Source organism: Corythoichthys intestinalis, chromosome 13 (genome assembly GCF_030265065.1).
Source record: "Corythoichthys intestinalis isolate RoL2023-P3 chromosome 13, ASM3026506v1, whole genome shotgun sequence".
NCBI classification, from domain to species: Eukaryota; Metazoa; Chordata; class Actinopteri; order Syngnathiformes; family Syngnathidae; genus Corythoichthys; species Corythoichthys intestinalis.
Window position 1 is genome coordinate 40,335,496 of NC_080407.1, and position 22,268 is coordinate 40,357,763.

At 43.3% G+C, this 22,268-nt stretch overlaps 2 protein-coding genes across 3 annotated transcripts in view; both read left to right on the top strand.

The window, feature by feature from the left end:
- The window catches only part of LOC130928935 (oocyte zinc finger protein XlCOF6-like), a 42,081-nt gene extending 26,039 nt beyond the window's left edge, over positions 1–16,042 (top strand). Inside the window, exons 3-5 of one of the 2 annotated variants that reach the window (XR_009066762.1) lie at positions 4,377–6,113; positions 6,993–7,119; positions 15,902–16,042. Coding sequence is in view for 1 of the 2 variants with exons in the window: in XM_057855765.1 (XP_057711748.1) it covers positions 4,377–6,113; positions 6,993–7,063 (1,808 nt within the window). In the remaining variant the exon portion in view is untranslated. Of the gene's footprint in view, positions 1–4,376; positions 6,114–6,992; positions 8,049–15,901 lie in introns of those variants that run through there. The other variant, XM_057855765.1, reaches the window with a different exon arrangement.
- Positions 15,847–19,204, top strand: LOC130928968 (gastrula zinc finger protein XlCGF52.1-like). The gene has a single exon (XM_057855821.1). It carries the CDS (start codon positions 15,880–15,882, stop codon positions 17,134–17,136), a length of 1,257 nt encoding a protein of 418 aa, XP_057711804.1. The 5' UTR covers positions 15,847–15,879; the 3' UTR covers positions 17,137–19,204.
- The last annotated feature ends 3,064 nt before the right edge of the window (positions 19,205–22,268 follow it).

The window sequence follows — 22,268 nt, forward strand, 5'->3', positions numbered from 1 at the left end:
ATTGGAAAGCTACTCCGTGGGACCATAAAACACAAGACTATAAAATAACACACAACTAAAACATATCACTGAATAAAAGACAAGAATAAATTATTGTGCAAAAGTCGCTACATAGCAGCATCATTAGGAATTAGTGCTGTTCAGTATTAAGAACGCGGATGGCCCTAGGTAAAAAAACTCTTGAGTCTAGTTGTACGTGACCTCATCGCCCTATATCTCCTGCCAGAGGGCAACAGTTCAAACAGGTGATGGGCAGGATGGGAAGAGTCTTTAATAATGTTCCTAGCTCTTTTAAGGTGTCGCGCAGCAGCAATGTCCTCCAGAGGTGGCAGAGAGGAGCCAATAATTTTCTCTGCTGCTTTCACCACCCTCTGCAGTGATTTTTTTTTTGTCCGCTACCGAGCAGGTTCCATACCACGTTGGGATGCAGTAGGTGAGGATGGACTCAATAGCTGCTTGGTAGAAGGCAGTCATTAGTTCCTTGCCCGTGTTGTTCCTTCTGAGGCCCCTCAGAAAGTGGAGTCTCTGGCGAGCTTTCCTCACTATGGCCGAGGAGTTAGCTGACCAGCAGAGGTCATCAGATAGGTGTACGCCGAGGAATTTAAAGGTCTTTACACGCTCCACACGCACTCCGTTTACCCAGAGAGGTGCCGGTTCCAAGGCAGGCACCTTCCTGTAGTCCACTATTAATTCCTTGGTCTTGGTGGAATTCAGAACCAAGTTGTTCTCCGAGCACCACGCTGACAGTCGCTGTACCTCATCTCTGTAGGCGGTTTCGTCTCCTCCGGAGATGAGGCCAACAACAGTTGTGTCATCAGCATATTTTATGATGGTGTTTGATGAGTGGACAGGTGTACAGTCGTGAGTATACAAGGAATAGAGAAGCGGGCTCAGCACGCAGCCTTGAGCGGCTCCAGTGCTAAGTTTGATGGTATGGGATGTGTAGTGGCCGAGTTTAACATACTGTGAGCGGTTAATCAGAAAATCCTTGACCCAGGAACAAATGGAGGGGAGGAGGCCCAAGTTAAGCAGTTTGGTCACCAGGATGTCGGGGATGATGGTATTGAATGCGGAGCTGAAGTCAATGAAAAGCATCCTGACGTAGCACTGCTGTTGTTCCAAGTGGCTCAGTGCTGTGTGGGTTGCTATGGCGATAGCATCTTCAGTTGACCGGTTGGCTCTGTAGGCAAACTGACAAGGATCAAAGGAGGGAGGAAGGCTGGCTCTGATGTGACGCAAGACCATCTTTTCAAAACACTTCATCACAGCAGGAGTGAGTGCAACAGGCCTGAAGTTGTTATGGTCTGTGGAGCCTGACTGTTTCGGCACAGGAATGATGGTGGCTGTTTTTAAGCAGGGTGGAATGCAGGCTTGTGACAGGGAGATGTTGAAAATCCTGGTAAATACGCCAGCAAGCTGGTCAGCACAGGACTGGAGTACTCTGTTTGGAACCCCATCCGGTCCAGCAGCTTTCCTCTGGTTCAAAGACCTCATGACACGCCTTACATCGTGTTCCTGCAGTGAGAGTGTGCGCGTGTCGGAGGCTGGTGGGGGCGGGGATACTGGAGCGGGCTTGTTAGCCTCAAAACGGGCAAAGAAACAGTTCAGCTCCTCAGCCAGTGAGGCGTCAGCATGTGTGGTGCTGTTGCCGCTGCCTTTATAGTTTGTTATGTGTTGTATCCCCTGCCACATCCTCCGAGGGTTGTTCTGTGATAGATGGGCTTCTATTCTTCTCCTGTAGGCCTCCTTTGCCACCTTGATGCCCCTCCTCAGTTCCGCTCTGGCAGTGCTGTGGAGTGCCTTATCTTTTGACCTGAAGGCGCGATTACGATTTTTAAGGAGACTCTGAACTTCGCGAGTCATCCAGGGCTTTTGATTGGAAAATATACGAATGTGCTTAACGACTGTAACATTGTTAACGCAGAACTGGATGTATGATAACACAGTCTCAGTATATTCCTCCAGGTCTCCATGGTCGAATCAATCCCAGTATGTGTCATCAAAGCAGTCCTGTAGTTGAGAGAGAGCATCCTCGTGCCACACTCTGATGGATTTGATGGTTGGCTTTTGTGACCTCCCGAGGGGGGAGTATGTGGGGAAACAAGAGCAGAGAGAGGTGGTCAGACCGGCCCAGATGAGGGAGAGAAACAGCCCTGTAAGCATGCTTGATGTTGGAATAAACATGGTCCAAGGTATTTTTCCCCCTCGTAGCGCAGCTCACATGCTGGTAAAAGTCAGGGAGAGCTGTACACAAACGTGCCTGATTGAAGTCTCCTGCTATAATGTGTGCACCGTCAGGATGGGCCCGCTGCTGTTTGTTTACGATGGTTGCTAAGTGACCGAGGGCGGCGCTAACGTTAGCATCTGGAGCTATGTAGACAGCAGTGATAATGACAACACTCAGTTCACGGGGTAGATAGAATGGTCTGCAGGAAACTGAGAATGCTTCCAGGTCCGGAGAACAGTGGCGAGCGATAACCCTGCTGCTGTTGCACCAGTCATTGTGAAGGTAAACACATAGCCCGCCTCCTCTGCTCTTACCGGACTCAGCATCTCTGTCCTGCCGGTGGCTAGCGCGACCTGCTAGCTGCACTGCATCGTCGGGAATGAGCGGGTCAAGCCAGCTTTCAGTTATAATCATGACGCCGCAGGTCCGGACGTAGGTCTAGGGTAGCGCATATAACATTTTTCAATTCATATTCAGAAGGTTGCTGTTTCGAATGGTTGGCTAATCACAGTAACAGAAGCGAAGGAAAGTAGATTCTGATTCGATACTGAGCAATTCCTAATAATTTTCATTGAACACTTCTCAATTCGTCCACCTTGGTAATGTTTACATTTCCTTTCTTTATTCCCGATAAATGTGCATCTACTTTCTGCCTGTGATGCTGCTTCTGCTCCCGGTGTCCTGCACTGAGCGCTGTGCCAACATGGGAATGGTGCAATTGAGTATCAACTAGTCATGCTGGACGGATTATGGGCGGGCCCCTTTGCTTTTCCAAAATGACTTGAACTCTTGCACAATCGGAAAAACAAATGCTCCACCCAAGGCCATTGGTATGGTCGGGGCTTTTGTTTTTCCGAGACGGCGCCAGACATCAAGTACATTGCAATAACAAAACGTAATAAGCAAAATCACAATTGGGAAAGCATTTGTAAACTAGTTGTCTATTATTGGTTGTCTTTATATGTCTGCATTTGCAAAGGTTGTCTTTTACTGATGGCTGTTATTTGACTACATTGGTAAATGTTCCCTTTTATTGGTTGTCTTTGTATTTCCTATTAATGTTGGCACTCCTGTGACTCCATACCCTTTTGCTTCAGTCTGGAGAATGTTGCACTGGTATTGCTCCAAAATAAATCGTTTAAAACACTTCCCGTATACATCTGCCTGCAATGGCTGTGCAGTTGAAGTGAGGAAGCTTGTCGGCTTGGCAACTGTAACTGGGGAACGGCGCTTTTGCGCAAGGTCAATAGCGTACCGCACACAACACGTCACCTTTGCTCATTAATAGTCATGACGTTAGCAACTGTTGCTAGAGGGGGTCAAACTCACGTTTGTCCCTCATGCTAAATGCATGTAAATAGTGTACGAACGTGATGTTTACTGAGCTAAATCAATCGATTCTGTTCAAGAATGATGTCTCTGATGCCAAATTCACTAGTGAAGATGTGGAAGAACATACAAATGTTCAGTTAAACAGATGGCTTGAGTGTCGAGGGCTGAAAAAGACAGGGAAAAGAGCAGACCTTATCCAGAGGTAGCTTTTTTATTGACACCTTATTCTTGTATGCGTTGCCTTACGCCACTGACGATGACATTGTCCTGTTTTAACGGCTATCCTTTACTCCCATATGCCTTGTCTTTCTTATATATTATATCCTCTGCATATGAAGATCAATGGCTTCACCTTGCTCTGGTGTTAAACTGGTCTTTTGGACGTCCGCACATGTTAATCCATTGTTCACTCCCCCCATCCCCCCCCCACCCCCCTCTGAGTTTTTGGCTTCGGGAAACGTATGACGAAAACATCCTTCATATGTGGACGGTCATAATGTCTACAGTCATTTCTACAAGTTCCATACCCGCAGTGTTTCCTCAGCTTGTTCTTTTCTGAAAGATTACCGGCAGAAAACAAGCAGTACTAGCATGGGTTGTATGCGAGCGCACTTCTTCCGGCTTACTATGGTGACGTCACGCAGCCTTGTCGTCTAAAAATAGCATTCGTGAGGTACACTATTGGGTGCAATACAAGTGCTTCAAATTGGAAAGGAGCCATTTAATCAGGTGGAAATACTTTCCATGATTTTTTTATGTACATCCAACATGTTATTGATTTTTGGAGTTCATAATTTGTCTCTGTTTTGTCTTGCAGGTTTCAGAAAATATCTTTGTCGTGAGCGGCAGGAGTCAAAGTCTCCTGGCATTAAAGAGGAAGTTGAGCACCCGCAAATGAAAAAGGAAAAGCCAGACGACCATCAACAACAAAAGAGGGAAGAACAACTTCCAATCAAAAAGGAGGAGCCAGAGCTTATGTTAGAGGTAGAGCCATATGTTAAAGAGGAGGATGATGTCACCAGGCCAGATGGTGAGCTTTTAAAATGTGAAGAGGTCCTGAGTGAGACCAGCAGACTTGCGGTGTCTCCAAGCGGCAGCAGCTCAACAGAAGGATTGCAAGCTGACAGTTTCACCGCTCCACTATCAGATTGCGAAGATGCCATGTCACACTCGCTTGACAGTGAGGATGAAGGTCTTAAGAAAGCTGACAGTGACGTCAAACCCAAATGCTCTCATTGTGGGAAAACCTTTGTTAATAAGTTTACTTGGCGTAGGCATATGGGGAGCTACACTGGAGAAAAACGTTTTACGTGCGCAGTTTGTGGCAAAAGATGGAGTTGCAAGAGCCACCTAACAACACACACAAGAACCCACACTGGAGAAAAACCTTTTCCCTGCTCAATTTGCAGCCAACGATTCTCTCAGGAGCATCACTTAAAACAACACACAAGAACCCACACTGGAGAAAAACCTTTTTCCTGCTCAGTGTGTGGTCAAAGATTCTCTCACAGGGCAAACATGAAAAAACACAAAAGAAAGCATACTGGTGAAAATCCTTCTTCCTGCTCAGTTTGCGACCAAAGATTCAGTTGCAAGAGCCACTTAACAACACACACAAGAACCCACACAGGAGACAAAACTTTTACCTGTGCGGTTTGTGGCAAAAGATGTAGATACAAGAGCCAACTAACAGCACACACAAGAACGCACACTGGAGAAAAACCTTTTCCCTGCTCAGTTTGCGGCCAACGTTTCTCTCAGAAGCATCACTTAAAACAACACACAAGAACCCACACTGGAGAAAAACCTTTTTCCTGCCCAGTCTTTGGTCAGAGATTCTCTGACAAGGAAAACCTGAAAAAACACAAAAGAAACCATACTGGTGAAAATCCTTCTTCCTGTTCAGTTTGCGACCAAGGATTCAGTTGCAAGAGCCACTTAACAACACACACAAGAACCCACACAGGAGAAAAAACTTTGACCTGTGCAGTTTGTGGCAAAATATGTAGATACAAGAGCCAACTAACAACACACACAAGAACCCACACTGGAGAAAAACCTTTTCCCTGCTCATTTTGCGGCCAACGATTCTTTCAGAAGCCTCACTTAAAACAACACACAAGAACCCACACTGGAGAAAAACCTTTTTCCTGCTCAGTGTGTGGTCTAAGATTCTCTCACAGGGGAAACATGAAAAAACACACAAGAAACCATACTGGTGAAAATCCTTTTTCCTGCTCAGTATGCGACCAAAAATTCAGTTGCAAGAGCCAAATAACAGCACACACAAGAACCCACACTGGAGAAAAACCTTTTCCCTGCTCAATTTGTGGCCAACGATTCTCTCAGAAGCATCACTTAAAACAACACACAAGAACCCACACTGGAGAAAAACCTTTTTCCTGCTCAGTCTGTGGTCGAAGATTCTCTCACAAGGGAAACCTAAATCAACACACAAGAACCCACACTGGAGAAAAACCTTTTTCCTGCTCAGTCTGTGGTCGAAGATTCTCTGAGAAGGGAAGCCTGAAAAAACACACAAGAACCCACACTGGTGAAAACCTTTTTCCTGCTCAATTTGCGACCAAAGATTCAGTTGCAAGAGACTCTTAACAACACACACAAGAACCCACACTGGAGAAAACCTCCTCCTTTTTGGACACAATGAATGAATTCTAAAATTCTGATTCTGAACCCTTTTCCTTGCGCAGTTTGTGGCAAAAGATACAGTTGCAAGAGCCACTTAACCCTTTAACACCTAAGTCAATTTTGGCTTAATTTTCATGCCTTTGATGTTGCCTTTATGTTTCAAAGAAAAATTGTTCACAATGGCCAGGTTGGGTCCCTTTTTTCAGGACACTAATACCTTAGCCCAAACTGTTTTTTTTTTCTTCACTGACCAATTACAATCAACATTTTGGACCCAAAATTTGTAATGTTGATGTCCCATTGACAGCCAAACATGCTCGACCAACCGTTTTGAAGCTTGATAATATTATTTCAACTTGTTAAGATAAAAATTCAATAGAAAAATATAAGACTGTTAATGTTTGACAATCCAACAAAAACAGCAGGTATGTTCATCGGCGTTTTTGGCCTTTACACATACGCTGATCAAAACAGGTTATATACAGTGTAAAATATTGGGAAAACGCATATATATATATATATATAAGTACATATGTATCATCTAACACAAAAAGGGTTTGTAGGATACGTCTTAGTGAGGTTAGGTATTCTACCCATCACATTAAGTGTATATACAGGCAATCAAGCTTCTCAAACACACACGTCTACATACAAATTGAAAAGATGTATACTGAAGGGAAAAAAATTAAATATAACATTAATTTTTTTTTTTTTTTTTTAAACACAATAAACTTGTTCAGTTCAATTTTTTCAGGAATGCGACTCACAGTTTCGTCTTGAACAGGACACGGAGCTACGTCACACAGCCTACTCTTCTCCCATTTGCACACTGCTGTCAACCTGTCACTCTTCTAACTCGCCGACTCATCGGAGGAAAACGACGATTAATATGGCTCATCTTCTTCTTTGAGGTGGTGAAATATTGCATTAGCTTGCACTAAATTTAGTTTTTAATGTATTCCGCACATTTCAAAGTCACTCGCTCAATCCAACCGGCCGTCGCTCGCTCCCATGTCTCCCTTTCCTTAGGTGGCGCCTCGCTCGGCAATTTATTAAAAATGTTCGCATTAGGTTCTCCTGGGATATGTAGTCTTTCGTGCTGCTTTCGGTTTTGAAAAAGGACATGAAATTATGTAAATACGGAGAGAAACACATAGTCCATGCAGCGTTTTAATGCTTATTAATAACTCAAATGACATTTTCTCCCGTTTTACCTGGTAGATTGTCTTCAAATAAAAACTGGCGTGGACCTCAACTTCCGCACTTTCAAATGAGACGAACCAGCGGCATGTGGGCGACTTACTTACAGCGTGCTGAGGCTTCAAAGATGAGATGCGTAAATGTGTTGCCTCCGACACGTTCGGTGGTAAAGGGTTAACAACACACACAAGAACCCACACTGGAGAAAAATGTTTTACCGGCGCAGTTTGTAGCAAAAGCTTCTCTTACAAGGGAAGTCTAATACAAAAAAGAACCCACACTGGTGAAAATCCTTTTTTTACTGTTAAGTTTGTGACCAAAGATTCAGTTGCAAGAGCCACTTAACAGCACACACAAGAACTCACACTGGAGAAAAACCTTTTTCATGCTCAGTTGTGGCTAAGGATTCCGTTCAAAGGGAAACCTAACAAGAACACACACAAGAATCCACACTGAAGAATCTTTTCCTGCTCAATTTGTGGTCAGATTCTCTAAGGGAAACCTTAATACAACAAATAAGAACCTACAATGGTGAAAAACCTTTTTTGTGCTCAGTTTGTGGTCAACGATTCAATCAGAAGGATCAGGTTAAGAGATGTGTGAGAAGCGGTGGCTAACGACGATTTTACCTGCATGTCAACCGTGCTGATTCATCAGTTGTGCGTGCAAGACGATTGTAATCTGTGGACCTTCCTCAAATCCAGTTGAGGATTTGTAGTTTTGGTGCTGTATGAGTGCCTTGTCGGTTTCGTGTGTGAATTGTATTCACACTATTGTCAAAAGAACTGACTCACCTGATTTAGAATGAAAATGATTTTAGATGAAGTTAAGTCGTGTGATCCTTGGCCAGGATAATCTGGCAAAAAATTGTCTTTTTTTTTTTTCTTCATATTGTTCATTCCTGATTCTTTTCACAATTTTGTTTATGTATTCATATTAGTTTTTTTTATGAAGTATTACTGCTAATTTTAAAGAACCTGCAATTAAAGTATAAGAACCTAGCTCAGGGTTCTCAAAAGCCGCACCTCGGGCCCATGGGCCCTATGGTGTTTTCCATGTCTCTCTCTCTTAGGGGAGAGAAACTGAAGGGGGACAGAACTGTCACATGAGACTGTAAAACCGGACAGACAAACATGCTCACTGCTTATATTGATTACCAGAAAGCCTATCACTCATTGCAACATACACGGATCCTGGTATGCTGAAGATGTACAAGATTAACGCCACACTATGACCACCTCAGTGAGGTTGGATGGAGAGTGTTTGTGAACAGCAGTCTTCAGCTCTTTCCACAGATTCTCGATTGGATTCAGGTCTGGACTTTGACTTGGCCATTCTAACACCTGGATACGTTTATTTTTTAACCATTCCATTGTAGATTTGGCTTTATGTTTTGGATCATTGTCCTGTTGGAAGATAAATCTCTGTCCCAGTCTCAGGTCTTTTGCAGATACCAACAGGTTTTCTTCCAGAATGTTCCTATATTTGGCTGCATCCATCTTCCCGTCAATTTTAACCATCTTCCCTGTCCCTGCTGAAGAAAAGCAGGCCCAAACCATGATGCTGCCACCACCACGTTTGACAGTGGGGATGGTGTGTTCAGGGTGATGAGCTGTGTTGCTTTTACGCCAAACATATCGTTTTCCATTGTGGCCAAAAAGTTCAATTTTGGTTTCATCTGACCAGAGCACCTTCTTCCACATGTTTGGTGTGTCTCCCAGGTGGCTTGTGGCAAACTTTAAACGAGACTTTTTATGGATATCTTTGAGAAATGGCTTTCTTCTTGCCACTCTTCCATGAAGGCCAGATTTTTGCAGTGTACGACTGATTGTTGTCCTATGGACAGACTCTCCAACCTCAGCTGTAGATCTCTGCATTTCATCCAGAGTGATCATGGGCCTCTTGGCTGCATTTCTGATCAGTTTTCTCCTTGTTTGAGAAGAAAGTTTGGAAGGACGGCCGGGTCTTGGTAGATTTGCAGTGGTCTGATGCTCCTTCCATTTCAATATGATGGCTTGCACAGTGCTCCTTGAGATGTTTAAAGCTTGGGAAATCTTTTTGTATCCAAATCCGGCTTTAAACTTCTCCACAACAGTATCTCGGACCTGCCTGGTGTGTTCCTTGGTTTTCATAATGCTCTCTGCACTTTAAACAGAACCCTGAGACTATCACAGAGCAGGTGCATTTATACGGAGACTTGATTACACACAGGTGGATTCTATTTATCATCATCGGTCATTTAGGACAACATTGGATCATTCAGAGATCCTCACTGAACTTCTGGAGTGAGTTTGCTGCACTGAAAGTAAAGGGGCCGAATAATATTGCACGCCCCACTTTTCAGTTTTTTATTTGTTAAAAAAGTTTAAATTATCCAATGAATTTTGTTCCACTTCACGATTGTGTCCCACTTGTTGTTGATTCTTGCCAAAAAAATTAAATTTCATATCTTTATGTTTGAAGCCTGAAATGTGGCGAAAGGTTGCAAGATTCAAGGGGGCCGAATACTTTTGCAAGGCACTGTATATGTGTTAGACTAATGCAGACAATTATATGGTGTGTGCGATGACGATATCGTTTCCCCTTCACCATTCTTCTGCTTCCCTTCCGCACATACATAGTATATGGCTTTGGCTCATTTTTCATGTATTTTATAAGACCCTTTTTGCTGATGTCTTCCTCATTTTAATATGATGTCGAACGCTTTCAATTAATTTGTGTTGGATTGGATGACAACAAACTAGGAGTGTGCCATCTTAGGCACCCCACAATTCGATTCGATTTCGATTCAGTGTGCTACGATTTGATTATTGAACGATGTTCACGGTATTGACCAGGGGTGTGCCATCTTAGGCACCCCACGATTCGATTCGATTACGATTCGGGGTGCTATGATTCGATTTTTGAACGACGATCGCGAACGATTATCGATGCATCATGCAGTAGTGATTAATAACGCAGCCAAACAAATTTAAGTCTATTATTTATTTCAAATATCCTTATGATTCAACAGGAAAGATGGAAACATGCCTATGAACGATCTCTCTTCCTCTCTCGCTCTAAAAAATAACTTGCGCACAGAAGCGCGACCGCGGGTCCCTGCCTGGAGTGGTTCTGCTTCCAGGCCGCAGTGGATGCCGACTATGAGTAGGAACCTCTGGGTACCTCAAGGTTCGATATGATTTGCGATACAAGGCTCACGATAATGAAGATGTCACTATATGGCGATACAACAATATATTGGAAAATAATATAAATTATAAATAAATAAAATAATATTGGAAACACTGTGCCAAAAGTTGGAATAATGCACATTTATGCTAATAATTTTTTTTTGTAGGACAAGTGGCAGAATAACGTGCCATTGCCAGCAAAAAAGCATGTTTATTTCATATTTCACGCGGTATTTTATGCTCCTGAATAAAATGGACCGCTTGGATGTGTGCGGAAACGATCGATTTATATATTCAATTTTTTTAATCTCGCGCCATGAAAATGAGTGACTTCCTGGATTGAGGAAGAATGCAAATGTGACGTCACTCGGGTCAGCATCTCACAATACAGCATTGCTTTATATCATGCAGACGGACTGCGGATTCAGGTGATTTTGCGGATTAATTTGTTTATTTTTCGCTTCACGCCGGCCAAATGTGCTGCAGGTTTTTGTTGCTGCACCAGGAAGGGGCTCGTGAGCCTTTTTGGGTTTCAAAAATTTCCCGTTCCCCACGGACGTTGGCTAAAACAATTCAGACAACCGTGCGACCATTGGACTTTCGAGGAAGTGACTAACTACGTGTTTTGTGTTATCTCAAATGCTGCGATCATGGCACACGTTTTAATGAGGAGGTGGCTTTTATTTTGTGGCTGACAATGCTCCCTGTCCACCGAGAAAGCCACTCGACCGGCGGCTTGTCGCACACCCCCTCGGTCCTCTGCCCTCATCATGTGCCAGGCAACAGACTATTCACATATGTTTTGACCATTAGGCAGTAATCGTTCCCCTGTCGTACTGAATAAATGCATTTTTAATATTTCATATTCCTACTTAGCACATATATATTATTATAATTATATTTCATATTCTATTTAGCACAAGACTGTTTTTTGTCATGACCATACCATTTATTTAGCAATTGGGGAAAAATACTTTGATTGAAAGAATATCCTGTAAGAAGAGAGTAGAGAGATTGGAGTAGAGAGATTGAAACAATCATGACATTTTGCTGCTCTGTGAAGTAATCTTCCCTTTCAATGGGCTGTATTCTAAATCAGCTGAAATCGTGATCCTGCCGATGCCATCCTCCAGCTGGGGACGCTAGAGCCCTATAATGACAGGTTTAGCTAAACAGCAGATTAAAAGACTAATTTCTTGTCATCTGGAGTTTGCCAAATTGTTGTACATAGTTGAATCGTCTCAAAGTAAGTTTCGAGTTTGCATAATAATGCTATTTGATTTTTTTTTATTTTATGCTGTCGCAGGCACTTTAAACCTGAGGTGGAAAAATTCTCTGGCTTTGTACCCCCTCGAGACACTTCAGCGGAACAGATTTTACAGACTGCTATCCGAGCATCTTTCTTTGATACTTCAAAATGCTTCCAAACCGTGGACATGTTTGCTTTGAGCCATACGTTTTTGCAAGATGGCATCAGCCAGCGTGTTGCCTGTCGCTGTCATCACAAGTGGGACTTATTTCTTCACACGACTCCATTGTAAACTTTCGGTCTTCAAAACATTTCAACCGAAATTGCATTTTTAGCTATTTTTGGCCGATAGTTTTCGGCGCCGAATTTTCGGTCACATCTCAGTAGGGCTGCAGCTATCGATTACTTTAGTAGTCGATTAATCGATGAAGTAGTTAGTTTGTATAATCGAGTAATCGGATAAGGAACATAAAAAATGAAAATACCTGAGATGAGCAAACGGTATGAAAAAAATAATAGAACGAGGATCTATGTGCAACAAAAGAGCAATTGGCTAACTTACATAGCAAAAGTCCGCTTGCTTAAATGCTATAAAATGCTAACTTTTTTAACTATTTTTTTTTCAAAGCTGTTCAAAAATAGACCCTTAGGTAGACATTTGTAAAATTACCCAAAAATAAGGAGAGAAGACACTCAGTTTTCTTCGCCAAGGAGAGCAAAGAGGGACTAAGACAGAGGAGTGCTAGATTACGCTGTATAGTCACCAAAAAAAAAAACACTTGCTCTCTCTTTTATTAGGGGTTTGTCCTGACACAGAAGGGTGTTGCCCTAAAGGGAGGGGGGAAAGCAAGCTGGAGACACCCATGTGATTTTGGTTGGCTATGTGTGAGCATGTAGGTGGAATAACTAAATACACGTGTGTAAGCAAGGCCACAGGTAAAAAATGGTCAGAATGACCCAGACACTTCAGTTAGGCAATGCTGCGGCCATGGAAGATGTCCTCGAATGGAAAATTGTCCTCGAAGGTCTAGACGAAAGTCCAGACGCCAGGTGCTGAAGATGTCCCGGAAGGTCTAGTTACGCAATGATGGCCATGAAGCAAGGCAGTTGTCATCCCGACCCTCTTTACTCTTTGTAATAGTGTTGTATCGGTCGCGAACGATTCGTTCTTTTTGAACGAATTGTTTGGGTGAACGAGACCGAACTAATCACCATCTGCACTGATTCGTTCTATGAAATTGGTGCTTGTTCACTGCGTGGGAGGACGTTGAGCAAGCGGCAGCGTCTTCTGACATCGCACACGACCAATCAGACGCCAGCCTCATCGCGGGCAGGGGAGGGACCGGAAACAGAATCAGGGCGTATGTCACTCACTTCCACGTGTGGCCAATGAGCAGCCAGCGTGCAGGCAGTGGGGCAAGACTGAGTTTTGTCACTTCCCGTTCAGTGACTCGGTCCTCCGGTTCCTGACCTAGCTTGCTGCTAACGTGACTTTCCAGTAATGACTATGCGGTGAACGAATCAAAAAATGAAAGGAAATGACTTTGTCACATATTTGTTAACGTGGAGCCGATCAAATGCAGCTCAAAAAGACAAAAACACCACACAAATCTAGCGAGCATGGTTTAGTGTACTACTTTTCTCAACAGACTCGCGACTACCTATTACGACATACTATCAAATTTACAGTAATTTAAAACACTGGTAGCTACGAGGCAAGCAAAAGCTTAGCTGCGGTCGCGTGACGGCAATGAAGGGGGCAAAGAACTGTCACTATAAGGAGGCTTCATGGCAGCGATATTTACCTCATATGTGCACAGAAAAAAAGAATATTTAGTATGATCACCATAATACTGATTTGCAATGAAACGGTATATACATGTCCATTTTTTCCAAGTGTTTTTTTTTTTTTTTCGTGTCAGGTGTTGGTTAGTTTGACAAATTATGTCAATCCGTCCATCATGTGCTACTCAAGCGCCCCAAAACAACGCACATGGACACGGGAGATGTCGCAATATGTCTACATTTTTCTTAACAGACTAACGAGTGTAGAAAGGTGATATCGTAAAGAGCAAACAATTATTTCTCGTCAGCATTTGACGATCTGAGATGCGGGGACGACAGGGGAGCTGACCGGATTATTTTATTTATATAACCAGTGCAAAAATTCAATACGATCACCATAATACTGATTTGCAATGAAACTGTATATATATGTCAATTTTTTCCGAGTGTTTTATTTTTATTTTTTTCGTGTCAGAGCGTGTCGGTTGGTTTGACAAATTATGTCAATCCATCCATCATGCGCTACTCAAGCGCCCCAAAACAACGCACATGGACACGGGAGATGTCGCAATATGTCTATATTTTTCTTAACAGACTAATCAGGGTAGAAAGGCGACATCATAAGGGGCAAGCAATCATTTCTTGTCAGCATTTGACGATCTGAGATGCGGGGACGACAGGGGAGTTGACCGGATTATTTTATTTATTAATACCAGTGCAAAAATTCAATACGATCATCTTAATATTGATTTGCAATTAAACTGTCAAATATCAAAATGTAGTATTGTCTTTATTTCAGAGCAGCACATTCGACAACTAGCTATTTACACTTATAGTTTTAACAATTGTAACTAAAAATAATACTGATGAGCATAAAAACAAAAATACAACCGAGCGAGAGGTAAATATGATGTGTTGGTCGTTCCATATTTAGAAATTAAACTTTCGATTTATTTTTATTTTCGTGACAGCGAGCATGCTGCGTTGGCTGGTAGCAGCATTGTAAATGTGATCAAGAACATGCTAAAGAAAGTCCGTGCGCCCCCGACCCCAACCCCCCCGCTCCCCCCACAAAAGGAAAATGTTTAACCGTGTCCTCAATCGAAATGCAAGCACGAGCCATGACTTTGAGCCCATAGAACTAAGACGACGCGGAAGTTCTCCCTCGCTTTTGCAGCAGCGGGAGGGAGACGAGGCTGTCTGTGAAAGCAGAATGATATTGCCTGTCACTCATTACTGAAACTACGACGAGCGGTCAATGAGGAGCCTGTATGCAAGAGAGAGGGAGGGACCAAGAATGTCACTTCCCGTTCAGTTATACTGCTAAGCGGTCTTTGGTGATTCGTTCGGCAACGTCACTTCCCGTTCACTAACTGAACGATTCATTTGGGCGGGGAGGGAGATGAGGGGGGCGAACGATTCGTTGAACGATTCGTTTGAACGAATCTTTTTACTGAACGATCCGGAGTGGATTCGTTTACTCAAGTGAACGACAGATCCCGTCACTACTTTGTAACACTTAAACATTATACTACAACCTAGTATAGCAAGCAATAATCATTTACTGGTTATATCAAATAAGACAATATATGGCAATATGTATTATGTATGTATTAGGTATGTATGAGCACAAGCAAATATTCAATCAATCAAGCAAATATTCAATCAACCCTCGATAATTAACTCAACAAATGCTCTTAACAAATGATTCAGACACATATTCCCACAAAAAGCAGCTAAGTATACCTGTAGACGAAATTACTAATGCATTAAAAAAACATTAGCTCAAACATAAACTTAGCTTACGTTGGTCATAACAGGGAGCAGCTGGATGCAGCCATGTGAAACGAGGCAGACTGGAGAGCAGTGTATCCACCCAAATCAGTAAATCTAAATTCAAACACTTTTAAAACAAACCATTACAATGCCGCTTTAATTAAACGAATGCCTGAAGCAGCAAAATTTAATTTGAATCTTTTTCTTCTAATCGAATACTCGAGTTAATAGATTAATCGTTGCAGCACTACATCTCAATTCGAAACAATGTCTCTTATGCTTCAAAATGAAAGCTCGTATCTTTTTTTCCGCTTTTATTTATTTATTTTTTTTTTATGAGTACCTGTTAAAACCGCGCGATGCACTGAATCCGCGAAAAATGGTGGATCGGTGAAGTCGCGAGGGATCACTGTACTCGTCTTCTCCTTCTTCTTTTGCACAAAGCAAAGACTGGTTGATGATCCGGTGGTAGTCCATAAAATATATCAATGGTTTTCTTGTGTCTTACAGGTTTCAGAATATATCTTGGTGCTGAGTGGCAGAAGCTGGAATCTCCTGGCATGAAAGAGGATGTTGAGCTCCTCCATATCAAAGAGGAGGAGGAGCCAGAGAACTGTCAACAGAAGGAGAGAGAAGAGCAAGTTCCAATCAAAAAGGAGGAGGGCCTGCCATGTGTTAAAGAGGAGGAAGGTATCACCAGGCCGACTGGTGAGCCGTTGAAAAGTGAAGATGGTCTGAGTGAGGTCAGCAGAGGTATGGAGCCTCTGAGAGGCAGCAGCAGCTCAACAGAAAGATTGCAAGCAGACATTTTCATCGCTCCATCAGACAGAAATAGTGCCACATTGTACTCGCCTTTCAATGATGATAACCATAAGAAATCTCAACGTAACGACAAACTCTGCCACTGCCCTCAGCGTGGGAAAACCTTGGCTGGAAACTACACTTGTCTTTGGCATATGAGGAGCCACACTGGCGAAAAACCTTTTTCTTGCTCAGTTTGTGGTCAAAGATTCGCTCGTAAGTACCACTTAAAACAGCACACAAGAACCCACACTGTAGACAAACCGTTTTCCTGCTCAGTTTGTGGCCAAAGATTCACTCAGAAGGACTACTTAACAAAACACTCAATAACCCATACTGGTGAAAAACCTTTTTCCTGCTCAGTTTGTCGCCAAAGCCTCAGTCTGAAGAGCACCTTAAACAGACACACAAGAACGCACACTGGAGACAAACCTTTTCCCTGCTCAGTTTGTGGCCAAAGATTTGCTGAGAAGGACTACTTAACGAAACACTCTAGAACCCATACTGGTGAAAAACCTTTTTCCTGCACAGTTTGTGGCCAAAGCTTCGGTCTCAAGAGCACCTTAAACAGGCACACAAGAACCCACACTGGCGAAAAAGCTTTTTCCTGCTCATTTTGTGGTCAAGGATTCAGTCAAAAGAGCGCCTTAAACATGCACACAAGAATCCACACTGGCGAAAAACCTTTTTCCTGCTCAGATTGCGGTCAAGGATTTATTCAGAAGATCACCTTGGATATACATACAAGAACCCACACTGGTGAAAAACCTTTTTCCTGCTCAGTTTGTGGTCAAAGATTCGCTCATAAGCACAACTTAAAAAAACACACAAGAACCCACACTGAATACAAAGCTTTTTCCTGCTCAGTTTGTGGTGGAGGATTCATTCAGAAGGATCGGATGAAAAGGCACACGTGTGTCGGTGTAAGAAGCCGTGGCCAATAACTGTATTGCCTGCCTTCCATGCTGGCTTCATTTGGTTGTGCCCACAGGACGATTGTATTCTGTAGAGTTACTCAAATGCTGCTGAAGATTGGCATTTTTTGGTGCTTTACATGTGCTTTGTCCAACCCTTGTATGATGAGCATCCACACTGTTGCCAAAAATATTGTCTGACCCGAATTAACTGTCAAGTTAAAGCGCCTGTGACAGCATAAAAAACATCATAAATAGCATTATTATGTGAATTAAAATCATATTTTGGGACAATTTGACTATATACAGTACAACAATTTGTCAAAGCGCAGATGACGAGAAATTAGTCTTTTATTCTGCTGTTTAGCCTCACCTGTCATTATAGCACTCCAGCGTCCCCAACTGGATGATGACATCGGCAGGTCACGAATACAGCAGGTTTAGAATTCAACCCATTGACGGGGAAGATTCAGAACGAGTAAAATGCGACACAGAGCAGCAAAATGTCAGGAGTGTTGCGATCTCTCTGCTCTAATATTTTTACAGGATATTCTTTTTATCTAAGTATTTTTCCCCAATTGCTAAATAAATGGGATGGTCAATGACAAATAAGAGTCTTGTACTCAATGGAATATGAAATATTTAAAATGCATTTATTCAGTACGACAGGGCAAAATTACTCCATAATGGTCAACACTGCCGACTTCTTAAAACCTCCTGAATGGTATTTTATGCCACCGGAGTTAGTCCGGCTTTTGTCATTTCCCTGCCCCGGCTTCGGAGACGGAGGAAAGAGCGTAAACAAAACAGAAGGCGTGACAGCTAGCCGACATGCTAACCTGAACCGAGCAGCGTTTCCAAGTCTTTTTCTCGCCTTTCAAAAATGAAAAGAGAAAGTGAGAGAGAGGTGTGCAGTTCTGCTGTGCAGCTAACATGACCGGATGTGTCTGAGCAGAACTTTTCGACTTGTCCGTCCATGATCAAATGTAGGTAAATATTCCTTTATCTAAAGTTTGTAGTGTTTACTTTGTAACCACTGTATTCGTGGCCATTTTTAACAAAGTTGCAATTTCCGATGGGGTGAAAAACACAATTTGACAGTACACTGGTGGCGAGTAAGTTACGGCTCGTCTTTCTGCTGAGGCCTCAGCGCGCAGGCAGAGAGGGGAATGAACGTCGAAAATAGCACAGTCTCGGTGGACAAACCAGTTGACGTCAGAGCGGGGCGCTGCTCCGGGCAAAGCCAAGGAAAGTGCTATGGGGGCGGGCACACGATGAGGTAGGGGATTGTGCGACAATCTGCCGGTCATTGGCCATGTGGCCTTCTCGGTGGACAGGGAGTATTGTCACCCACAAAATGCAAGCCATGATCCCAGTGTTTGACATAATACAAAAAACGTAATTTAGTCACTTCTCCGTCGGTCCAATGGTCCCACAGTTGCCGGACTTGTTTTGGCCATTCTCTGCGCGGTGAATGCCATCTTTTTGAAACCCAAAAAAGCTCACACGCCTCTTCCTGGTGCAGCAACAAACGCCTGCAGCACATTGGGCTGGCGTGATGCGAAAAATAAACGAATTAAACCGCAAAATCAGCTAAATCTGCAGCCCTTCTACATGCTATGTTTAATGGCTGTATTGTGAGATGGTGACCCGTGTGATGTCACTTTCGCATTCTTCCTCAATCCAGGAAGTCACTCATTTTCATGGTGCGGGATTGAAAAAATTGAATATGTAAATCGATCGCTTCTACACACATCCAAGCGGTCCATTTCATTCATGAGCAAAAAATTCAGTGTGAAATATGAAATAAACATGCTTTTTGCTGTCAGAGACACTTTAAGTGCCATTATTTGTACAATACTGTCCCTCTTTCAAACTACTTATTATTATTGGAAAAAGTATACCCCAAATTACAAAAATTCTAAATCATTCATCAATAATGTCATTATATAAATACGGAAAGGTATGATATATTGTTCAAGATTGCAAAAATAATAATAAAAAAAAATACTGGCCCACAAATTAGTTTTTTGTGGTGGGATTAAATATCATTTTTAAAAAATTACTATTAGTACTTGTGATTGACATTGACATATTACGAGAGTATCATGGCCAAATAAAGAAAAAAAATAGACTATGAGAGTAAAGTCGGTACAGTAGGTGGCAGTATGCACCTAATAGTTTTTTTGAGCTCGTTAAGCTTCTGTTTACAGTGCAGTCAATTTTATTGCTTGTTTTTTTCCCCCATTCTGCATGGTTCAAATAAAAAAAAAAATTCTGGCTCTTTGAATAGTGAATCAGATCTCTATGTATGTATGTATATTAAATGATTCTGTCTCTGCTTCGCTACTGTGCAGACGTCTCTCTGCTTTGCTCCTGCTTCTCAAGCTTCAATCATCTTTTTAATCATTTTTAATCACCTCTAAATTACTCAGTAAGTCTTGGAATTTTCTTTTAATCTTGTTTATATTCAAACAAAGGCTTTTTGAGCATTTTTGAGCCTTTTAAAGTGCTTTTTTGTCGTACTGGAACACAAGTCTGCCTTATCGGAGCTGAGGAATTCGGCTAACAAAAGCTAAGTAGCAGCAACATGCCTCCCCTGTCAATGGATGATTACCACAAACTGCTCCAGAAGATAGCAGTACTGGAAACAAAAATCTACCGGCTTGAAGTGAATATGGAGGTAAATGGACAGCTCGGGAATGAAACCACTCTGCCGATCTCCCAAAACAGCGAGTGGGAGCGGACCCACAGAATGCAAACAAACACCATCGAGACTCAACGGGACCCTGGCAGAACCCAGCACTGGCAGATTTACGATGAAAAGGAATGGCCACCTCTGCAGAAGACAGCGTCATCTACTCCGGCACCAGAAAGAAAATTATCACAGATCAAGGCAACAACAAAGGCTCAAAGCAAAGTGCCTCAAGCTGCTGGAATTCTACTGGAAAATAGATTTACGCCACTCTCCGAGACTCCTGACCCAGGGAAAGTTGGAACACCCAGCTCGAAAGAGAGGTACGATGCTAATGCATGTGCTAGCAGGCTACAGAGAAAGCGACCCAATGGGCCCTGCACTCTGATAGTGGGCGACTTTGCTGTGAATGGGATGAAACACTTTTGTAGCAACAATACCAGAGTATGTTGTTTTAACAAAGCTACGGTGTCTGTTATCTCTGGAAAAAATCCTGAGCATTGCTGCTCAGCATCCAACAGCCACTACTCTGATAATACACACAGGAGCCCTCGATATTGCGAAGCAAAAATCAGAGCTTTTAAAGCAAGACTTCACTGAACTGATAAACAAAGTCGGAACTTTAAATACTGAGGTGTTTTTCAGTGGACCCATACCCGCGCCCAGGCTGGGGGATGAAAGTTTCAGCAGAGTGATGATGCTCAACAAATGGCTCAAAGCAACATGCGCTGGACAATCGATGTACTTCATTGACAATTTCAACATATTTTCAGGGCGCAGGCATCTCTTTAAGAACGATGGCCTTCACCTAAATAAGTCAGGAGTGCGGTTACTAAGCAGCAGCATGTTTTATCTCTTGAGGCACAGAAAGTCTGCTTATCTAGAGGAAAGGAGGCAAGCTGTCCCAAAACATCGGATAAACATGGTGGCTGGGATGAGTGCTGAATCAGACAGTGTGCATGCAGAATCAATAGCCACGTTTACATGCTGACTTTTTTTCATACCGATTCAAATCATTCCGAATGGAAATTTCACATCAGCTGTTTACATGTCACTTCATCTATTCCGATCCAGCGTTTACATGTGTCTGCCTTTATTCCGAAAGGACGTTTGACAACTGCCGTCTGACATGCGCAGATTAATCAAAACAAAGCGTCACGTTGCAAAACATGGAGATCGATCGTCAGATCAGCTGCTGTTCTAACTTTTCGAGTGGAAACAAAACTTCAGAATGACACGCAGTTCATTTAAAAAGTTGTGTGGGTGCGCTGTGCGTGTGCTTGGAAGCCATGTTGCATGTGACGTTACTTACGTCACCAAGTGACGTCACCACGTCAGTACGGAGCATGTGCAGAAAGAACGCAGCCAGACACCATTCCGCTTCCCCGTTTACATGATATAATTTTACTTCTAATCGGTTTGGGAAAAGGAATATTCCACCCCTGTGAATCGGAATGAAATTCCATTCGGTTTGGGCCTGTTCATTCCGAATGAGGAGTTTATATGGAACACATTTATTCGGTTTGAACAAATATTCCCATTGAAATTGGAATATTTGGCTCCATGTAAACGTGGCAAATGTCTCCTCCAAAAATGGAGCCGATAGTCGCTGAAGGGGAAGTGACTAAGCCAGCCCTGCCAGGCTGTGACCAACCCTCCTCTGCTGAGGCTCCACTGCCTCAACGGGAGGAGACCCTGGTAGCAGGTGATCGACCCCCTTCAGACGAGACTCAATAAGTGGCTCCATCAACTCAACAGGAGGAAAACGACCCGACCGTGCAATCCTCTGCTGTCGAGGCCCCATCCAGCCCCAAATCCTCGCACTCCAAGACGCCACCACGCCGCCGACTCCAGGCTAAGGCCCCATCCAGCCCCAAATCCTCACACTCTAAGACGCCACCACGCCGCCGACTCCAGGATAAGGCCCCATCCAGCCCCAAATCCTCACACTCCAAGACGCCACCACGCCGCCAACTCCAGGATAAGGCCCCATCCAGCACCAAATCCTCACACTCCAAGACGCCACCACTCCGCCGACTCAGTCAGGCTAAGGCCTCATCAAGGCCTAAATCCCCACAGTCCCGGAAGCCACCCCACCGACGACTTAGTTTGGATGGAATAATGAGTCAACCTGATTGGGACTCCATGGATCTAGATAGCAAGGTTAACCAGTCTCTTGATCTCCTCAAGTTCATGTCTTCGCTTCCACCCTGTACCTGTCACACCCGACAGGTGCCAGGGGAAGATGGCAACAAACCAACCAGCCTCCCCTGGAATTCTCTCGGGGCAAAGCCAAAGCACTACAACTCTGGAACTACACGGTATTATCCTTCTATGGAGGAAGCCATGTTTGCGACACCAATATGATGTGCACCGGGTCCAGGATGTGACAACATTACAAAGACTGTTCTGTCCCAGCAAAAGCCGGGGCCTTATGGAGTACAGTATGTATGCTCAACAATCCCAG

Excerpts from the sequence above, each read along its gene's own strand:
- LOC130928968 (XM_057855821.1), top strand. The coding sequence starts at position 15,880 with ATGGTTTTCTTGTGTCTTACAGGTTTCAGAATATATCTTGGTGCTGAG.